A 22,178-nucleotide genomic window follows, 5' to 3' on the forward strand; every position below is an offset into this window, starting at 1 on the left:
GGCGACTGATGTGAAAAGGACTGTGGGAGCATGCATACTGGAAGAACCAGAAATAGTTTACAGAAACTGAGGTGATGAAGTCGAGATTACGGGCAATAACAGAGACAGAAAGGGGTGTGTTCGACTCTAATGAATAAACAACAGTGAGAGGAACTCACCTTGTTTCTGTCTGTCTTTCTGCAGTGTGACCCATCTGTTCAACCAGCATTTCATGAAGGGTCACAGAGAACATGTACCGCCCCTGTGCTGTGCATATTTTGGGATGGGGGCACTGAATAATCAGGAAGTTGGAGGTTAATTCGGCACAGATTAGAAACTTTCCTCATTCACAGCCGCTCACCCGTAGGACCCAGTTATAGCAGAGGCCGGAAAATTCCTTGTCAGTTCTTGTTAAACACTGCAAAGCACAGCGGGCTGAGAGGTGGGTGGGTTCAAGCGCTGGACAGAATATGTTGAGGATATTTCTCCGGAGCGGAAAAAATCCAAAATATTCTGATGTTAGTATTTTTTTCATGGAGTGGTTCTTTGCTTCATGAATTTCCGTAATATTTGATGCAATGTTGTGCATAAAAAAAGCAAAGATTAGAGAAAAAAAATCATCAAATGACATTTTTTGATGTAAATTTGTGATTCTGTGCTTTACAGATGTAACTATACACCAATCCAAAACAATATTAAACCCAACTGATGATGCAGTTGTAAAAAGAGTTAATGAAACAAAATTCTTAGGTGTTATTTTAGGTGAAAAACTCAATTGGAAAGTTCACGTAGACTACATAAAAAAGAAAATTAGCCAGAGTATCGGTATTTTAAGTAAAGTCAAAGACATTTTTGATTGTAACTCTCTGCAAAGGCTGTACTGCTCAATGATTCTTCCATACTTCAGTTATTGTGCTGAGGTTTTTGGAAATACATGCAATGTTACTATTGAGCCCCTGGTTCGTCTGCAAAAAAGAGCAATTCGGATAATTAATAGAAAGAGCTACAGAGAGCACACTAACAGTTTGTTCATTGCCTCGAGACAACTTAAATTTAAAGATTTAGTTGACTTAAAAATCTTACTTGTGATGTGGAAAGCAAAACAAAAAATGTTGCCTGCTTCCATCCAAAATTTATTTAATTTTGTTTCTCAGGATGGATATCACAGAAGAAAATACAATTTTCGGACTGCGTCTTGGAGGACAGTACAGAAACGAATGTGTGTGTCCATTTATGGAGTTGGAGTTTGGAACTCTTTGAGAAATGAACTTAAAAGCTGTGCAAGTGTCTACAAATTCAAAAAAAAAATGTTTAAAGACAAAATAATGTCAGAATATAGAGAAAATGATAGTGTTGGAATGTGAAATTCCCAATAAGTAAGACACATAAATATATATTTTGTTTGTGATTATGTTTGCCTAACTTGTGTTGACCTGGTGAGGAGTGGCGTTTGAAAGGTTGCTTATTGTTATTGTTATTTGTTTTTTTTATGAAACACAGGAGACAGCGTTTACAAGATTTATCTTCCTGTTGTTCCTTTTTGTTTATGGTACATCATTTTCATAATTTCTATAATGTATCTGAATGAACATAAATCATGAAAAAATAAATAAATAAATAAAACAAAACCCCCCAAAACATCTCTGACCCACTGAGGCCTGGACTCTACAGGCTTCTGAAGGTGTCCTCTGGTATCAGGTACTAAGACGTTGGCAGCACATCCTTGAAGCCCTTGAAATGGTGAGCAAATTCCAGCACATTACACAGATGTTCAATCAGATTGGGATCTGGGGAATTTGAAGGCCATTTGAATATTTCAACCTCCTGGTCATGTTCCTCTAACCATTCCTGAACAATGCTTGCAGTGTGGCAAGGAGCATTATCCTGATAAGAGAGGCCATTAGCGAGTACTGCTGCCATAACGAGGACATGTACATGGTCTGTTTAGGTAGATTGTATGTGTCAAAGTAACTTCCACATGAATGCAAAATTGCCCAGAACATCACACTTCACACCCTCTGTTGGTTTGCCTTCTTCCTATAATGCATCCTGTTCCCATTCTTTCTGCAGGTAAAGGATGGGAACATCTGGTCATCCACATTATGTAAAAGAAACTTGGTTCATCATATCAGACCATCTTCTTCCACTGGTCGTTGGTCCAGTCCTGACAATGAAGTTATTTTTTTCAGTAGTTTGAGCTGCAGTCGCTCTGCTGTGGAATTAGACCACACAGGCCAGCCTTCACTCCCTGCATACAGCTAATAGCCTCTGGGGCTCATTACACTGTCACCGGTTCACTGGTTGCTTCCTTGGACTACTCTTGGTAAATACTAGCTGTTCTATACTGGAAACTCTTGGTGAGACCTGCTGCTTTGGAGATGCTCTGACCAAGTGACAGTTTGATTCTTGTCAAAGTTGCTCATACATCACATTTTTCCTTGAATAACTGACTGTTGACTGACGACTGGATATATCCTGCCCACTTCATCTGTGAGCAGTTTTGTTGTTGAGACTGATCCACTGATACAGTGGCAAGAAGGAAAGCAATGTGCCTTAAAATAAGGTCAGAGCTGAATTAGAGGTATGAACACTTAGAATATATTCCTCTGATTGCACATAAATCATTGTATGAAGGAAAAGTATGTAAACCTCCAGGCTAATGGCATTCATACAAGCTGAAGTTAGACAAACTGGAGTCCAAAGAATTTAAGTAGATTGGACATGTAACTTACAGCTACTCTATTCTTTTTAAAAAAAATGGAACTCACAGGAGACTTAACATCAAAAACAGCTGAATTGGATGGAAAAGGTTAGAAGGTCATCTGTGAAACTGATGGCTGCACATGATGATGATTTACTGCTCTGGCGACTCCAACACCGGCGCTAAATTACACAATGAGTTAAAGAGGAACCACGGAGCAACAGCTGAGTGTTTAAAGGAGACACTGGAGCTGGTTTGCATCTTTTCTCTTCAAGTCTAGCATTTGAAAATCCCAGTGGACGGCTGGATGGAGCGTGGCTGAATTGCCTAGGGAGAATATTCAGCACAATGTAAAGTGTGAAAAGGTCACTGACTAAATACCAACATGAAAAAATCAGTCAACTATATTGGAGGGAGCATTATGATTTTGGGGCTGTTTGATGTTTGCTGACCTCAATCAGGGTGAAAATGAAGTTTATCAAAATGTCCTCGAGGATAATGTGAACGCTCAGACTTTAACCTGACAGATACTGTATGGAATGACCTCAGCACTGTTGGTGGAAAAGTTTGTTTGAGAGCAAAGAAATGTAAATATTTGACATGTATGTTCAACAAAGATGATAATTATTTCTGTATTTGTCAATACGTCTGCCGTCCATGGTGATAAAGTTGCATTTTAAGGACAGCGATTGCAGAAATTCAGCTCATCACTCTTTAAGCAGACACCATGCTGGCTGGGTATATTTGATCTCTGGCAACAATAACAGTTTCCATCCATTTGTAGCTCCAGTGAGGCAAGGAAGAGATAAACAGAGTCCTGTAATTACCGACTGGATGACTGAGATAGTAACGGATCCAGTGTTTTGTTTGTCACTGTCAGAATACCTCAGTTCAATCACACGTACTCGTGCGGCTCGAAGGTTTCTTTGAAATTCCAACTGTTTGTGCGGATTTGTCAGTGTTGCCGTAACGCTGAAGGTCAAACGTGACCAAACATAACCGGTCAAAGACAGTTAGGGGGAGGTGGAGGTGATAGGAACAGTGTTGGTGTATTTACTTATCACTATGACCAACTGTGCTCCTCTTAAACTGCTTCAGCTTCTTGTTTTTCAAACCTGTGCCAAAGTTCCTGCATCTCTCCCCTTAAACGCGTCCAAAAAAACATCTGGAATATTTAACTGTTTTCAATTACAGACTATCTCTGGGGTTTATTCCCAGTGCTTCTCTTTCTGCTTAGTTCAAGGTTGTTGTTTTAATCTTTGCTGTGCTTCATCTCTGATATAAATCTCATTTTAAACTATGGATCCACAGGAGTTGGAGACTTTGAACTCATAACAATAAACATGTAGTTTTAGGAGAGGTCACAGACCTCAATTCTGGAAGCGGTCATGTGCGGAAAAACCATGTAAATTTCTTTACAGCCAGCATTTTATTAGAGTGAAATAGCCTGTTGTATATACTTGTAATGTTTTGTGGGAAAGTGATACAGTTTTAGAAGCAATGTTTGAAGAAAAAGTTGCAATATTTTGAGGAAAACAAGTTGTCAATTCTGGTCAAAACTGCTACGATTTCTAAAAACAAGTCAAAGTATTTAAGAAAAATATTCTATTTATTGATAAAATGGTATAGCAGTCTGAGAAAAGTCAATATTTTGACATTTCGAAGTTGTAATATCTTGAAAAAAAAGTGATTTAATGAATTAAAAATAAAATCAACAGCAAAAGTTGTAATTCTTTATTCTGAGGAAAACAATTCAGTAGTTTGAAAAACAAAGTCGTCCAGTTACCTTCAAGAAAAAGTCATAGTATTCAGAGGAGGGGAAATGTTGCAATTCCTAGAAATTGTTGTAATGTTCCAGAGAAAAGTTGTAATATTTTAAATATATATATTTATAAAATTTTCTATTTCTAAAAAGATGATGTCATAATATTTTTTAAATGAATATCCTATTTTATAATATTTTCGGTTTGAAAATGTGTAAAAGTTAAAGTAAAAAATAAATTTGCAAAACCCCTTAAACTTTAAATCTGATGTGAAACTCATATAACTCTTCTTCTTCTTCTTTTCCTTTCGGCTTTTCCCTTCAGGGGTCGCCACAGCGAATCAATTGCCTCCATCTAACCCTGTCTGCTGCATCTTCTTCTCTCACACCAACTACCTTCATGTCCTCTTCAACCACATCCATAAACCTCCTCTTTGGTCTTCCTCGAGGCCTCCTGCCTGGCAGTGGGAAACTCAGCATCCTTCTACCAATATATTCACTCTCTCTCCTCTGTGAAACTCATATAACTGATAAAGCTATAAATGGTGCTTAGCTGATTGCTCTCTTCTCTTTACCTGTTTAGTTAAGTGTATTTTGCCGTGGTAATGTTAGGTCTTTTTCCCCTCTACCACTCCATTAGAGGCACCCTGTGGTATTTCCATCCAGGTCCTCCAGTCCTCCCTGCTTCGCCCCTGTTAAACATGCAGCTCCAGTGAAACTAATGTATCCAGATACTGTATGCGCGCGTCCGTCTGAAAGGGTTAAACTTGTAGTAACTCCATCTCCTCGGGAGCTCCGCCTCGCAATTGTTGGGGCTGTGCGGCTCAGAAATCACACCACTCCAGGGCCCGCCTCCCCCCCCCAGGGCCCCCTCTGGGCTCCACCCACCCTGGACCACATTGAAATGAGTCTGATGTTGTTGTCAAACAGTTACAGTTAGCAGGAGCATCAGATCAACCAGCAAGGAGCATCTCCTAACGCAGCAGAGGAGGCAACGACCACATTCACTGCGACCGGTGCAGGGAGAGAGTGAGAAACAGCCACTTTTACTCACACTTTTAGGGGCATCTTCCAGAAAAACATGAGACTGCCGTGTTGCGCCTCACTGCTGCTTCTCTTCTGCTCCCTTGTTCAGACGAGTAAGTTCCAACCGAGATGCATTTTATTTTTCAGCATTATATTATGTTATTTATACTTTTTTTTACTTGGGAAAAAAACTGCTGAGCTCCAACTTGATGGTGTTTCCAGGGAATATGGTTTAAACATTCAGGTTATTAATTAGATTTATGGGGGTATTGAGTGTGTTTGGGTTTAAATTGCCCACTTCCCTGACAGCAAGGTGATGGGGGGGAGGGCGCACTTCTCCCAGAATGTAGGTCAAATCTCTCCCACTCTTCCTTTTTTCTTTCACTGGGAAATTTCTTGGAAAGAAAAAATATCCACAGCGATTCGGCCTCTTTTTCTGCATATTTCTTTTATTTCTGCAGTTTCCAGTTATAATCTTGCCATTTTTTTCCTTCGCCGGCTTTTGAATGAAGCAGCATGTTTGTCGCTTTTCATTTACTGGCGCTCAGCTCCGAGCAGCCAATGAGCTTCGAGCATGTGTGAATACAGTCTGTGTAAAAGATGCCAAGCGGGGTTTCTGAAAAGCCGGTTTTGGAAGTTGTTCACTATGAGAGAAATGGGCGTCACTTGCATTTTATACCAGTTGATAATCAAAAAAAAAAAAAAAACGAAAAAAGTGCCAACAGTCGGATAAGTTGGATCCCTGCCAGTTTTACAGGTGCGTTAATTCTTCCCACATGATGCAATAGCCAGCATGTTTGCAGGAGGTCGAACTGCCCGATACTGCGCAAATGAATGGAAGCCCTCCAACTCATCCTCCAGTACAAATACAGACATTGTCTAGAAGCTGCATTACTGTAGTTTTGGGGTTGTACAGTCACCATCAGACCTGTTCCCAGTGTGCTGGTTCTGGGAAACGGTGTGTTGAAACATGTTGGAACTGGTTGTCACCCATTCACATTTCTACACCCGTCGCAAAGTTATGCGTCCTATTCAGAAACGCCCACACCCCCATGTTGTGAAATAGTCATCTATGCTCCGATTTGGACAGAAAATCCTTATGTGTGCAGATTTAAAGACACCCTCCAGTGAAAATCAAGTTTTTAACCTTGTGAACATGTCCACATGGTGCTTCCTTTGTGTTGGAAGACACAGAATAAGCAAAATAAGCACTTAATGCCATGGATGAAACTCAAAAACATGGATTCAGACTCTTTTTTTCTATGTAACAAACCCATAGAACCAATCCAGTTACTTCCAGAGTGAGCAAGTAACTGGATCTATCATGTTTCTGTCTCAAAACTGTATACCCGAACTCCTCAAAATACTACAACTTGCTGTAGGTAAGCTGGTGTACTGAACTGCAGTGAGAATAAATTTAGACAGAAGCCTCATAGGTCTGCACATTCTAGATGTAGAGTTACTTCTAAGGCATTGTAAGGCAGCCAGGAATGTTTTTAATGAAAAACCTTCTGAATATGTAACTTTGACACACAGAGGTAACAGGTTTTAGTGGTTTGGTCCAACGAAAGGAGCCACAAATCTCTCCAGATGGTGTGGTAATCTATTTTTCAATCAACTTTTGGACCATGAGAGGAGATATCAGAAAATATATGAGCTCTTTCATACTGTGGTCATTTAGCTGAACACATCAGATGCCAGACAATCGGCGGCAAACACATCTGTCAATAATGCTGTCATTCTGTCCAGTCTGTCAAGGTCTGAACTTTAAGCCTATTAAGTAAATAACCAGCATGAACTTGTATTTGGGTAATGTGTCAGTGGTTTCAGAGAAAAATAGCTGAGCGATAAAGTGAAAAAGTTCCACCATACATGCATCATTTTCAAGGGGAAAAAAAGCATGAAAAGCATTTCAGTGTGTTGTCCCATTTTTCTTTTATTGTTTTGTAACTCTGAAGGAAGTTCTTTTGATACGACTGAGTTTGCCAATATTAAACCGGTTCTAATCTTTACGGCAAGGGCAATAAGACACACCCTCAAGCATGACGGTTTATCATCATGGAGTCATATAAAATACTACAACGCCGGTAAAGTAATTTCTTTAACCTGCTAAAGTTCAAAGAAATAACATCTCCCGCTTTTTTTTTAACAACTGCTAAAACATTAACCATGACCGATGGCAGCAGATGGTTGACTTTACTATGAGGCCATTATGGTTTTCTAAGCTGAAACATATTTTTTGGGATGTATAATTTATGATTTGTCTCTTCATGAGATCTTTAGGGGCACACCTATGGAAATGTAAATACTGACACATAAATATTTAATTAGAAATGTATCGGACTATGAGGATGATAATTGCTGAGCTGCTGGTGGCGTTACTGTTAAATACCTCCCTCTGGCCCCTGTCAGAAACAGGTGGCCATATGGGGTTTTGAGCCCCCAGGGCCGGAGGGAGGAATGGCCTCCAGTGCATTTTCATGAAGTGCTGTTTCTTTGATGTACAGTCTAATTGGCTCTTCCAGTTCAGCGGCTTCATTGGATCCATTAAAAATGGGGGTTGAGGGAGCGACTGTGTGTCTTCGGCACTTTTGCTGGCAGGAATCATAAATGCTAGAAAATAGGATTGCCATTGTGGTTATGAAGCTGCCATATCAGCGGCTCCTTGATAACGGCTGATAAAAGCAGGCCGGGCTACTTGCATAGATACTGTACATGTCTCTGTTTGATTTGTAGTTCAACCATTTATCTGCCCTATTTAAAAAAGCAAATACACTGTGTTAGTTTAGTCATGTGTGCGTCATTCAAGAGTATATACCTCCTGGACTCACACTCCCACCAGGATGTTTATTGATTTTTCACATTCATGCTCCCCAGAGGCTGATGTGAAGTGTCTGAATGTCTACAGCCCAATTAACCAAATGAGACAAACATATTATACTTATTTATTCATTTATTAATTACATATCTGTGAATGGCAAAAGTATCTCATGTATTGATTCGATGACCCCCTTCTGCAACCAGAGCTACAGCTAAATGTTTCTGGTAACTTTTGATTAGCTCTGAACATCAACTTCTACTAAATTAGTCCATTTGTCCTTCTGAACAGCTTCAACTTTGCAATGCTGGTGGTTTCCTCTCATAACCTTCTCTGCAGGTCTTTCTACAACGTTTCTGTCGGTGTGAAGTCAGGACCTTGACTTGGTTGTTCATTGGTAGACTTTTTTGCTTTAGGCTGCTGTCTTGCAACATGACCCACTTTCTCTTGAGATTTATTTGACAGACAGATGTAGTGACTTATTCCTTAAGAATGCACTGGCAAAATTCAGAATTCATTGTTCCATTATTGACAAAGAGACGTTCTTGCCCAGATGAAGATAAAGAGATCCAAACCACGATGCTACCACAGCATGTTTCACAGATAGAATCAGGTTCTTTTGCTGGAATTCAATGTTTGTGCACTTTTCAAAGAGAATTAGCGTTTTCTATTTAGCCGTGTCATGGACAGCATTGTTGTTCAGTGTTCTCCTGATGGTGGACTCATGAACATTAATGTGAGCCAATGCCAGAGAGGTCTTTACTCGCTCAGAAGTTACCCAGAGTTCTTTGTGGGCCTGCAGTCTCCTATGGAGATAGCAATGCACCTGAATTGGCACACAGCCTACCTGACTGTATATTGGTGGAGTCCAAACTCTTCAGAGATGATTTGGTAACTTTTCCAGTCTGATGACAACAGGCAACAATTTTTTTTTATCTGCTTTTAGGACTTCTGTGAAATGTTGATGGTGTATTAGGTCAGATAGGTTCATAAACTTTCAATCACCACCGTACTAGCTGAACTGATTTATTCTTAACTGCCAGGGGATGAACCCTGAAGATGTTGTTGATTTCTTTTGCAGTGCCACTGTGAGGATCATCAATTGAATGGATGGAAATTTGGTCCATATATTCTCAGGATGAGTTGTAGCAACATTTACGATCCTAACTATTCATGTTTGCATCATGATCAGATCAAAATTTCAGTCATTGCATTATTTTTGTTTTTAAACAAATACCTAATGCCATTATGTAGCAATTTAACAGTCTAAGCCTTGATGGTAAAGATAGTAGGCAATGCTACTAAAAACTAGCAAGTCCCTGTAAGCATGATTGTGCCACACAACTGTAGCCATTCAGCCTCGTCTGATTCATTTGCAGTCATAACAATTTTTCAGTGGAATCCTTGATAGATGACAACTAAACAATCCTCCACTGAACTGAACTGTATGTGTGTACCTGTCTGTAACAGATGCATTAACAACATGTGGATCCAACCAGTTCCAGTGTGGAATTGGGAGATGTATCACAATGAGATGGGTGTGCGACGGTACAGATGACTGTGGAGACGGCACAGACGAACTTCCTGGTACCTGCTGTGAGTATCATGTTCCGTGAGACTGGTTATAGATATGGTTTACATTGTCATATAGATCTCACAATCCCCTACTCCAAGACTCAAATTTAGCTATCATTTCCTGTGTGATTTCCCTCCCAGCGGCTAAAACATGTGAACCGATGGAGTTCAGCTGCGCAGACCGCCTTAACCAGTGTATACCGAGCACCTGGCGCTGTGATGGAAAAGCCGACTGTGAGAATGGAGTTGATGAGGAGAGCTGTGGTAAGTCGCAGTTTGGTCTGACTCACTCGATGTAGTTTGTGGGTAAAAGCATGCCATTTGCCATGCATTTAGCAAGACTTTCTTCTCAGTTTCTACTATCTGCATGCCACCATTTTGTGGGTTTAAAGAAAAACAAATGAACCAGTGTTTTTACCTCCTGTAGTGGAATGGTAATGAGGTGCAGACAGACCATTCTACATGACACTATGTCAGCCTTGGAGAATAGTCTGTCAATGCAAGACTAGTCGCAGTAAAGAGGCATCAGTCTTAACATTTCCCAATCATAACCACTTTGTTTTGTCACATTTCTCTGAGAATTAGCTGGCTAGTTTTCATTCCTCTGACAGAATCTATCACATCTCATCTGTTTTAGCGCCCAGGCAGTGCACAGACTCTGAGTTCCGCTGCTCCAATGGCCAATGTGTGTCGTCTTCCTTCGTGTGTGACGATGAGGCAGACTGTGACGATGCCAGCGACGAGGCCTCCTGCCCGCCCACCACCTGCAGCAGCGCATCATTTCGATGCAACAACTCTGTTTGCCTTCCTCGCCTGTGGGCCTGCGACGGTGACGCCGACTGCTCCGATGGCTCGGACGAATGGCCCCAGAACTGTGGCGCAAAGACTCCCACCTCTCCTCCCGCGCACAAATGCTCCTCCCTGGAGTTCCGTTGTGGCAGCGGAGAGTGCATCCATGGTAGCTGGAGGTGTGATGGAGGTGTTGACTGCCATGATCGATCCGATGAAGCTAACTGTGGTATGATTGCTCAATCTTTCACCATCTGCGTTTCCTGTTCATTACCTGCCCATGTTATTTTCAAATCATCACCTCTTTCTGTATCCCTTCAGCTCAATCCACCTGCCGTCCTGATGAGTTTCAATGCGGTGATGGAACTTGCATCCATGGCAGCCGCCAGTGCGACCATCAGTACGACTGCATGGACATGAGTGATGAAAATGGATGTGTCAATGGTATGAGTCTCCTCCTGTACACTTCCTACCTTTGGCAGCCAAATGAACTGCAGAATCTCTAATATAATGTCTGCGCTATCTGATTTTTTTCTATGTTTCATACACAGCAACCCGCTGTGAGGGCCCAACCAGGTTTAAGTGCCGCAGTGGGGAGTGTATTAGCATGGAGAAGGTGTGCGACAGGAGGCGTGATTGCAGGGATTGGTCAGATGAGCCTCTCAGGGAATGTGGTGAGCACAGAGGCCCCCTCATTCATAACTGTCTGCTTAATTGCTGCTTTGATGTATTTAATGAGGGTGTCTGCAGTTCCATAGCTCAAACCCTTTTCTTCTTCCGCTGCAGGATCCAATGAGTGTCTGTACAACAATGGCGGCTGCTCTCATATTTGCAAAGACCTAAAGATCGGCTATGAGTGCTTGTGTCCTTCTGGTTATAGACTGACTGACACCAGACGCTGTGAAGGTAACTGACACAGTTAGAACACAAAAAATGAACCTTCCATGTTGTACTTTCTGTCCTGTTATCTAACATGAACTTCACTCTGATTAACAAATGATGCCAATAAACTATTTACTCTGATGCAAACCCATCCCTGTCACCAACTGTACTTTCAGATAAAGTTGTTTTTCGTAATTCTCATGGACACAGTGACTCGTCTTTGCTCCATTTGATTCTAAGTCTCTTATTTCTTTAAATCAGACATCGATGAATGCGCCAACCCAGACACCTGCAGTCAAATCTGTATCAACCAAATGGGCAGCTACAAATGCCAATGTGAGGAGGGTTACCAAGTTGACCCAGCAACCAAAGCCTGCAAGGCCATTGGTGAGTACAAGCCCCCAGTGTTCTGTGACACATTTTTTCATTATTATGTAACAGTTAGATGTTGACAGATGATGAGCAATCTTATCACATGTTACGTGTCTGGTTCCATTAGTAGAAATACGTAAATAAATAATGAACTTTCATTGAATGTTCTCGGCTACAAATGAAAGAGAAACTAGATTTACACTTTCTGTTTGAGAAATATAAACTGTGATACAACCAATGTGCATTTTATTTTAATTTTCCTAAAGGATCAGTTGTTATTCCAGGGGTTTTCCTGGCTCAAAAAACTCTCCACATCAAAAGGCATAACTGATCTACCTAAAGACAATGAATTTGTGTTACCCTATTTGACTGAAATCTATGCATTTCCTTTATTTTTCTGACGGTTGATAAACAAATCCTTGAGTAAATGAAGCCCAAATGAACAAAAGTGGTAAAATTGTCCATTCTTATTATTTTGTTGCTGGTGATATTCTTTTGGTTAGGGCTGAAACCTCTTTGGGTGGACATCCTAAATTCATCTGTTCAGAACAAAACCATATTCAGTTTGCATTTCACTCAAGTGGCATCTACGTCGCCTAGTTTTCCAGCGTTAGCACTGATTCCTGCAGAATGTTACTTTTGATTGATGTTATTTCATGTGAAAAGCAGCCGTCATACACTTTTTTCTGTGTTCATCCCACATCATACAAAAGAAACAATCTTCTTAGTGCTAGCTGTCTCTCTTTCATTGATCAATTTGTGGTGCCACGACACCACAAATGGATTGATAATTAAAGGATTTTGCTGTAATCCAAACCAGTGATAGGGTTCATATGCAAAATTTTGATTTGACTTAAAACAATCCGGAGACCAATAATAGAAGTACAACCTTTCTACTCTGATGTTTTAGGTACAATCGCCTACCTTTTCTTCACCAACCGTCATGAAGTCAGAAAGATGACTCTGGACAAAAGTGAATACACAAGAGTGATCCCTCGTCTGAAGAACGTTGTGGCTCTGGACATGAACATGGCCACCAAGGAGCTCTACTGGTCAGACATCTCCCAGAAGAAGATCTACAGGTCTGACCAAGAATGAAATCAGAATGAAATGTGTGTTTCTTTTTTAATTTTCTTCTGTTTGACGCCTGTTTTTACTTTTAACTCAGAGCATCGATGGACTCAGCTGAAGACTCCAATCTTCACCGCACAGTGATCGATAGTGATATTGATGCTCCCGAAGGAATTGCCTTTGACTGGATCCACGGTAACCTCTACTGGACTGACAGCATTCGTGGCACTATCTCGGTGGTCACTGCTGACGGCAGCCGCCGCAAAACTCTATTCCGGCAAAACTTACTGAAACCCCGCGCTATTGTGGTCGACCCCCACAGCAAGTAAGCTAACAGCACCAGTAGAAGTACATATATATATATATATACAATGTACTTGAGCATTTTCATTTCCAATATTTTTATTTTTCAGCTTCGTTTACTGGACTGACTGGGGGAATCCAGCTAAGATTGAGAAGGGCGGTCTTAACGGAGTAGACCGCACTGCTCTGGTCACTGACAACATCGAGTGGCCTAATGGCATCACATTGGGTAAACTCAAGCACTTACCTCTCTCTGGTTTCAGGTTGTTGCTTATCTTTTCATGTGAACACAAATACCCAGTGATCATTCTGGTCTGACCTGTTAACCCCCCACCCTCCACCCCAACCCGCTTTCTTCGTCCTCAGACATGTTGAACCAGCGACTCTACTGGGTGGACTCTAAGCTGCACACCCTCTCCAGTATCGATGTGCAGGGAGGTGGTCGACGCACACTCATTGTTGATGAACACAAGCTAGCTCACCCACTGGGACTCACTGTGTTTGAGGTAGATATATACCCAGACCTCCCAAATACAACATCCTATAAACTCCTCACTGCGCATGTAACCTTTTCAGATGTTCAAGAATTGTTGTTTCTGTGCTTCTAGGAACGAGTGTTCTGGACAGATGTCAGTAATAGTGCCATCCTCAGTGCAAACAGGCTGACAGGTGATGACATCGCTCCACTAGCAGAGCATCTGTCATCACCAGACGACATCATTCTCTACCATAACCTCAAGCAACCTGCTGGTAAGACAGTTACACCAATAAAACACTACAGTGCGAGTGGATTAGTTGGTCAAGATCTCATAATACCTGCAGTGATGCACCAATACTACACCTTTCCATTGCATTGCATGGCTGACTCCATACACCAGGCATCATACCAGCAGCTTAATAAGAGGAAAAATACTGAATGGTAATGACATGTAGGATTTGTAGGCAATTTTTAAGTTAATTGCCTTCGTTTTCAACATAGAAATGATCCCTGAGCCTGTCATTTCTGCAATGACTCATCCATATCACACCTTTCCATTGCATTGCATGGTTGGCTCCATATACCAGTCCTCAAACAGAAGCTGAATAAGTGTGAAAACGTTGAATGATGATTATATGTAGCATTTATAAGCTAGTTGTATGTTAATTCTATTCATTTTCAACATATAAATGAGCCCCGATGCACGCAGACACTGATTGTTTCCCGTTTAGAGTGTAAGAATAAATCATTAGAAGTACTTGAAACAGGACAAAAAAGAGGGAAAAAAATAACTGTTACTTTTCTGTCTGTTTCCAGCAAATTATGAGCTTTGCAGCTGCAGGTAGTGTTGTAGTTAAAACCATCATGACCAAAACAAGAGTGTACTGAGACCATAACTATGAGGCTTCATGACCAAGGCCAATAACAATTGCAAATCCCACACTGTGCGACACACTTCAGACAAAATGTGAAACATAACACTCATGAAATCACTTTTGGTGAGGGGTAACGAGATTTCTGGTCATTTTGGTTTGTGCAGATGTGTCAGCTTTCATCTATAGGAGGCTTCCGGAGTTCTAACTGACTGATGGGGAAACTGAAGTTTATTCTCACCTTTAAATTAAATGGTTACTGGGATGTTAATGACTCAAGACTCTCACAGCACCAGGTGGTACTGGTGGAAAAAACGTCTCTCAGGATCAGGTTATAAGTACCTGAAAAGTGGTGTTGTAGACTCCTTCACCTGTTTAACGGTCTTTCAAAGCATGAAAGTCTTGTGTTATTAACCGGCCACAGGGTATGTGCTATGTGATTTGGTGATGGTAGTAAACAGCTTGGATTCCCCACCAGCCAGTTAAAACAAACAGGTAGAGTTTGAAGCCAAACTGGTGATGGTGCCATGCTAAATTAGCTTGCCTTTGTTTATGCTTCCTGCTATGCTAAGTTGGTCCCAGCCAACTTAGTAAGCTTTGCAGAACTGACAGACTATTGTGTATTTTATTTTAGACACTGTTTGGCAGGTTAGCTCTTTGTGGTTTAGGTAGCAACAATTACCAAACATCTGGCTGCTCCTGTTGTCTTCCGCATTCAGTTTCTTGGAGTGTGCATGATGAAGATGATGTTTAAACAGATAATTCAGACTATGTGCGGGGAATTTCCTCCACTTGTGGTCTTGAACAAAAAGCCAAAGTTGTCTTTGTCTGATACACCAACAGGACCAAGTAAAAATGCATTTGATTCAAACATATGACCTTCAAAAAATGGTATTGAGAACGCTGTCGAGACCAAGACCAATCTTGGCTACTATAACACAACACTTGATGATGGTAGATGGATTTTGTTACCCCTTCTTCCTGCTTCTAGTCTTTGTGCCAAGCTAAGCTAACTGACTTGTTAGTATAACTCATTAGCTTATATCTAGTATATACACACGTGGACAAAATTGTTGGTACCCCTCAGTTAAAGAAGGAAAAACCACAATTCTCACTGAAATCACTTGAAACTCACAAAAGTAACAATAAATAAAAATTTATTGAAAATTAAATAATCAAAATCAGCCATCACTTTTGAATTGTTGATTAACATAATTATTTAAAAAAACAAACTAATGAAATAGGGCTGGACAAAAATAATGGTACCCATAACTTAATATTTTGTTGCACAACCTTTTGAGGCAATCACTGCAATTAAACGATTTCTGTATTTGTCAATGAGCATTCTGCAGCTGCCAACAGGTATTTTGGCCCACTCCTCATGAGCAAACAGCTCCAGTTGTCTCAGGTTTGATGGGTGTCTTCTCCAAATGGCATGTTTCAGCTCCTTCCACATATGTTCAATGGGATTCAGATCTGGGCTCATAGAAGGCCACTTTAGAATAGTCCAACGCTTTTCTCTCAGCCATTCTTGGGTGTTTTTGGCTGTGTGTTTTGGATCGTTGTCCTGTTGGAAGACCCATGACCTGCGACTGAGACCAAGCTTTCTGACACTAGGCAGCACATTTCTCTCCAGAATGCCTTGATAGTCTTCAGATTTCATCGTACCTTGCACACTTTCAAGACACCCTGTGCCAGATGCAGCAAAGCAGCCCCAAAACATTACTGAGCCTCCTCCATGTTTGACCGTAGGGACACTGTTCTTTTCTTCGTATGCTTGGTTTGAGTCTATGAACATAGAGTTGATGTGCCTTACCAAAAAGCTCCAGTTTGGTCTCATCTGTCCAAAGGACATTCTCCCAGAAGCTTTGTGGCTTGTCAACATGCATTTTTGCAAATTCCAGTCTCGCTTTTTTATGAGTTTTTTTCAGCAGTGGTGTCCTCCCATGAAGTCCACTTTGGCTCAAACAACGACGAATGGTGCGATCTGACACTGATGTACCTTGGCCTTGGAGTTCACCTTTAATTTCTTTGGAGGTTGCTCTGGGCTCTTTGGATACAATTCGAACGATCCGTCTCTTCAATTTGTCATCAATTTTCCTCTTGCGGCCACGTCCAGGGAGGTTGGCTACTGTCCCGTGGGTCTTGAACTTCTGAATAATATGAGCCACTGTTGTCACAGGAACTTCAAGCTGTTTAGAGATGGTCTTATAGCCTTTACCTTTAAGATGTTTGTCTATAATTTTTTTTCGGATGTCCTGGGACAATTCTCTCCTTCGCTTTCTGTTGTCCATGTTCAGTGTGGTACACACCTTTTCACCAAACAGCAGGGTGACTACTTGTCTCCCTTTAAATAGGCAGACTGACTGATTATGAGTTTGGAAACACCTGTGATGTCAATTAAATGACACACCTGAGTTAATCATGTCACTCTGGTCAAATAGTTTTCAATCTTTTATAGAGGTACCATCATTTTTGTCCAGGCCTGTTTCATTAGTTTGTTTTTTTAAATAATTATGTTAATCAACAATTCAAAAGTAATGGCTGTTTTTGATTATTTAATTTTCAATAAATTTTTATTTATTGTTACTTTTGTGAGTTTCAAGTGATTTCAGTGAGAATTGTGGGTTTTTCCTTCTTTAACTGAGGGGTACCAACAATTTTGTCCACGTGTGTACACATGAGACTGGTAGCAATCCTTTCATTAAGCTCTCAGCAATAAGTCAGCGCATTTACCAAAATGCCAAACTGATAATGTTGAATGGATTCCAAAGATGAAGATAAAGCAGTTTAATTGTTTTTTCCATTGCAGGCAGGGACTGGTGTCGGGTGAACAATGGCGGCTGTGAATTCTTGTGCCTGGCAGCTCCTCAAGTGGGCAGACATCCCCCCAAATATACCTGTGTCTGTCCAGATAACATGATGCTGGCCAGGGATATGAGGACATGTGTACCCGGTATGTAAATGGTTAAAATCAGAAAACAAAGTCATAATAAAGCTATTCCTGTCTTTTAAATAGAATATTTTCATTATCTCAAGCCATCCTTTTTTGTTTCTATACGTTATCAGCTGTGCCAACAACTGCAGCTCCTGAGCAGCCTCAAGTTTCAACTACCCACCCCCCTCGTCGGCCACCAGTGCTACCTAGTACCACACCCAGGACCACACCCAGGACCACACCCAGGACCACACCCAGGACCACACCGAAGCCCCAGGTCCGCACCACCACCCCAGTGCCTGTCAAAATCACCAGCACCGTCGCTAAACCAGTGCCGCAAACCACCAAGCCTCCAGTCAGAACCACAACACCTGAACCAAAGAAGCTTGAACCCATCCACACCACCACAGAGGCTCTGTTCACCTCTACAGGCAAGTTACCAAAGTGCATGTTTAAGATGATTTCTGTTTTGCTGAGTGCATTGCTCTCAGCCCTGTGACTAACTGCCCTTGCGCACATCGACTCTATGTATCATTAACTCACGTTGCTGTGTTTACTTTCCCTTCAGATGTCGTGCATGAGTTTGCAGAAGCTATGTCCAAGACTGCCTCCAATACCCCGATAGCTCTTTACATCGTCTTACCTCTGGGTAAGTTGTTTTAGCAGTTGCTTCTTCTCGGAACAAACCAGCTATTTGAAGTAATAGCAGCCTGTGATCATGTGTCACATATCTCTGGATCTCTGTCTATCAAATAGCAATCCTTTGTCTGGTGGCTGTCGGAGGTGTTCTACTGTGGAGGAATTACAGGTTGAAGAACACCAACACAATTCACTTTGACAATCCCGTTTATCAGAAAACTACGGAGGACCAAGTGCACATTTGGAGGAGCCACAGCCCTGATGGTTACTCCTACCCAAAAGTAAGTCTGAGAGGAGTTACTTCTACGATACCATAATTCATTTAAATTTAATCCTCCTCATACAGTGGACAAAAACAAACTATTTTGTTGCAATGAGCAGAGAGGCTGTATTAGGTTAAATATCTAACATCCATTTGCTTTGCTGTTCTGTCAGAGACAAGTTGTGAGCTTGGATGAGGAGGCAGACAATCCAGTCTTCACAGAAAACTGAAAAGTGTCGGGCAGAGTGGAAAGAGGAGCCTTGGCGATAAGCTACCGTTAACGTCCTTCAGCATTTTTACCTCACACAGCACAAAGATATGGAATTCAAAGCCTGTATCTGACGGCCTTCAACCACTATATCCTCACAGAAGAACAAGCGCTCTACAGTGGAAATATCAGGGTGAAGCTTTTTATTTCCTCCAAGTTGACATTTGACATTTTATCCCTCAAGAAAACATGCCAAATCCTCAGGCTATGCTTTTAACTTTACTATAAACTGGAGAAATGTCTTAAAACTGCATAATATCTTGCTTTCCATGCATAATTTTAGCTTGGTACATTTGATTCAACTTCTAAATGGTTAATTTGTCAACCTCATGCCAAGACATCAGTAATACGTTCTGTAAATATCACTGCTTAGTAGAAAACGACAAGCTGTTTATGGAATATTATTATATTTTGCACTATTTGTAATTTAAAATAATAGTTTAGCATTTTGGAACATGCATAGCAACTTTTTAAGCCTAAAGTTAGATGAGAAGATGTGATACCACTCTTATGTCTGTGCATTAAATGTTAAGACTGGAGCCAGGAGGTGATTAGCTTAGCTTAGCATAAAGACTTGAAACAGCAGGAAACAACTACAATAGCATAACTCTGTCCATTATGTCTTGTTTCTAAATCAAAACACAGACAAAATTCTAAAACCACACAGATTTGGCCAATTTGGACAGTTAAGCTAGCCATTTCCTTCTGTTACCAGTCTTTAATGCTAAGCTAAACTCTTCAAGCTCTCTCATCTTTTGCTCCTGATGGGAATCTTCTTGTCTAATTTGTGGTGACAGACTAGCTATTACTTTATTTTATTTTCTCCCTATTCACTGAAAACAAGTCCTGACAAACAGTATCACTGAATCAGATTTAAACAACAAGCTCAACATTTTGGGAAATGCACCTGCTAGTTTGTGTATAAACAATAAGATGCATTAATTAGTAAGGTAGTGGGGAGACTGATGTCTTTTGCTAAGCTAAGCTAATCTGCTAATCATAGTATTTACCATACAGAAAGTGAAGGACTTCTCACTAATGTAGATATATTGCAAAATGAACATTTTCCTCTGCATTTAGGCTTCTCATCAACATGCAAAGAGCAGTTTTAGGTCATTTAAACAGAGATTTTTTTTCAGATGCATTCTCAAGTACAGTTTTTTTAAGTTTTGGTTTGTTTGAGTGGACATGTAGAATGAAGAGTTTGGAAAACCACAGTCACACCTCAGTTTCCATGTGCCTGTTGTTGGTTTGTGTAATGTGCACATGCCTAAAACAACAACAACAATGGCTGCTATTTATAGACTGGTTTATGTAGCAGTTACAAATTTAGAATTTAACTTGGCATTGCTGCATCGCTTCACCGACATGCAAAGCGTCCACGTCAAAACCTGTAGTAAAGTCTGCAGAAACAGCAAAATACCGGCTACAGCTTTTGTAGTCATTTGTAAAGCCATTTGTTGTGTTGGGATTGTTTTTTTATCATTGGAAAGGGAAAAATTTCAGTATAGAGAATTATTATGGAAGGATTCCTAAGTGTGTTTCCCAAAATGTCCAGCTTTTCCTTTTCAGTTCAAAATCTAGTCATCAAGTGTGAGAGTTATCCATGCGCTAGTGTAACCAGTGTGACCTCAATACGTCTCAAAACAATGTGTGTGTATAATTTTGTCACCAGCAACCTTCTCAGCAGTTGAGCAAAAATATAATCTAAAGGACCGAAAGTCACTGCTGTCGTTAACCTCAGAGGAAACACAGCGAACAATGCGTTTGTGCCTTGATTATACTGTACTGAGTGATATCCTTAAGATTCCACATATCACCACGTGGCCAAAAAGGACCTTCAGCAGCTGTGTGTAGCTTCGGATGATGCTTTTCCAGCTCCAATCTTTAGATTTGCGATTAGCTGTCTGCGCATCGGCCGGCTGTCTTTAAATTTCCCTTCCCTATGCCCCCTTCCAGAAGGAGCAGCACATTCCAAAAAGCTTTGATGCAACCATGTGTGAGCAATAGAGCCGTGTCTAATGCTCGCTGCCATGACACGTGTATATTTATGTGCTCCCTTAAGACCGGCTTGCCTTATACCAGCATTCCTGACCAAGGAATGCTATGTGCTGCGCTGTTTCATGAAAACAGACTTTACAGTGGCCATTTGAGCTCAGTTGTTTGTGTTGCAGGCAAATGTGTGCCTTGTTAATGACATAGTTTGTTCATATGTTGGTGCTATTGAACTTTGTGTAAAAATCAGCGCGTCTGCCTGTTTAAAATGAGAGATGAGTGCTAGAGAAGAGCTGTACATTAAGAGTTTTTTACATTCACAGACTGACAGTGCAGATGAAGCGTGTAAATATAATGTTCATAAATGTACATATTTGTTCTCAACTGTTTTTGGTAATGTTGTTTTAGCCTTTAAACATTTGCTGTACATAAATAAATGCTTCTATTTATTATAGAACCAACACTCTGGGTGGTTTTTGAACACTTGTGCTTGAATTTATACGTATTGAGCCATCATGTTTGGATTTATTTGGTCATATTTAAGTTCATACTTGCAAAAGTTCCATTACTTCCAGTGACTGTCTATCCAAATGTTTCACATATATATACTGTATATTTTTATACTTTTATTCAAATGTTTCACCTTCACTGCTCACTTGCAAAGTAGCCTTCATGCATTTAGGTTTATAGACAACCTATGGATTATTTTTAACCCATTTTTTCCACATAAATCTAACAGAGTTCAAGAAAAGTGCAGCAACGCTTTGCTTTTTTTGTCCATTTCTCAGAAGCCGAGCTTTCTTCTTTTTCCTTTCCATAGAAAGCCTTCCTACTGTATATATATTTTACTTCCCTGCTCACTGTTGTTATTAATGCCATATTTTGTGTAGCATGTACATGTGACTGGTAACATGAGATCTTTTTTTTCTTTTTTTTCGGGGGGAGGCTGTGCTTTTGTAGCTCTTCCACTGAAAACATGACCTAATTCCAAGAAGGTGTCTACGTCACAACGAAAAGCAAAACCATTCCGTTTCTTAGAAATTCTCCAACGGTGTGAGACCACGAGTAGGAAAAAGAGCAAAACAACGAACCTTGGTAGTCTTTCCTTTACTTTTTTTTATATATACTTAAAAAGACAAGAACCCATATATGAAAGCATGAGGAGTTTTGTTAAAAGTTTATATATTAAGAAAAAGCCTTATAGTTTGGCAGCACTTGCTTTTTTAACATGTTGATTGATAAACAACTTTAACAGAGTGTTGTCTCTCTAACTAATTAAATAGGAAATTGAGGTTGAGGTGGTTTAAAAAAAACATTAATATAGCACATTTAGCTGAGCTGTATTTGCACAAACAGAAGTTGAGGTAGAAAGATTCCAATGACTCAGACATGTTGACTTTCACACATTCCCACAGAAGCAAAAATTTTGATTTTCAAGTTTTGTATTA

General features: G+C 40.5%; 1 protein-coding gene across 2 annotated transcripts; it reads left to right on the forward strand.

Annotated features, from left to right (window-relative positions):
- The first annotated feature begins 5,361 nt into the window (after window positions 1–5,361).
- Window positions 5,362–21,191, forward strand: ldlra (low density lipoprotein receptor a). 2 transcript variants are annotated; one of them, XM_051940904.1, is made up of 18 exons: window positions 5,362–5,581; window positions 9,757–9,882; window positions 10,003–10,125; window positions 10,499–10,879; window positions 10,972–11,094; window positions 11,202–11,324; window positions 11,437–11,556; window positions 11,794–11,919; window positions 12,815–12,986; window positions 13,073–13,300; window positions 13,389–13,507; window positions 13,645–13,784; window positions 13,887–14,028; window positions 17,441–17,584; window positions 17,698–17,997; window positions 18,135–18,215; window positions 18,326–18,486; window positions 18,641–21,191. In XM_051940904.1, exons 1-18 carry the CDS (start codon window positions 5,524–5,526, stop codon window positions 18,695–18,697), a joined length of 2,724 nt encoding a protein of 907 aa, XP_051796864.1. In that variant the 5' UTR covers window positions 5,362–5,523; the 3' UTR covers window positions 18,698–21,191. The 2 variants fall into 2 exon arrangements, with proteins under 2 accessions (XP_051796864.1, XP_022046362.2); XM_022190670.2 differs by having other exon boundaries at window positions 5,363–5,581; window positions 18,323–18,486.
- The last annotated feature ends 987 nt before the right edge of the window (window positions 21,192–22,178 follow it).

Source organism: Acanthochromis polyacanthus, chromosome 21, assembly GCF_021347895.1.
Source record: "Acanthochromis polyacanthus isolate Apoly-LR-REF ecotype Palm Island chromosome 21, KAUST_Apoly_ChrSc, whole genome shotgun sequence".
In the NCBI taxonomy this organism is placed as follows: domain Eukaryota; kingdom Metazoa; phylum Chordata; class Actinopteri; family Pomacentridae; genus Acanthochromis; species Acanthochromis polyacanthus.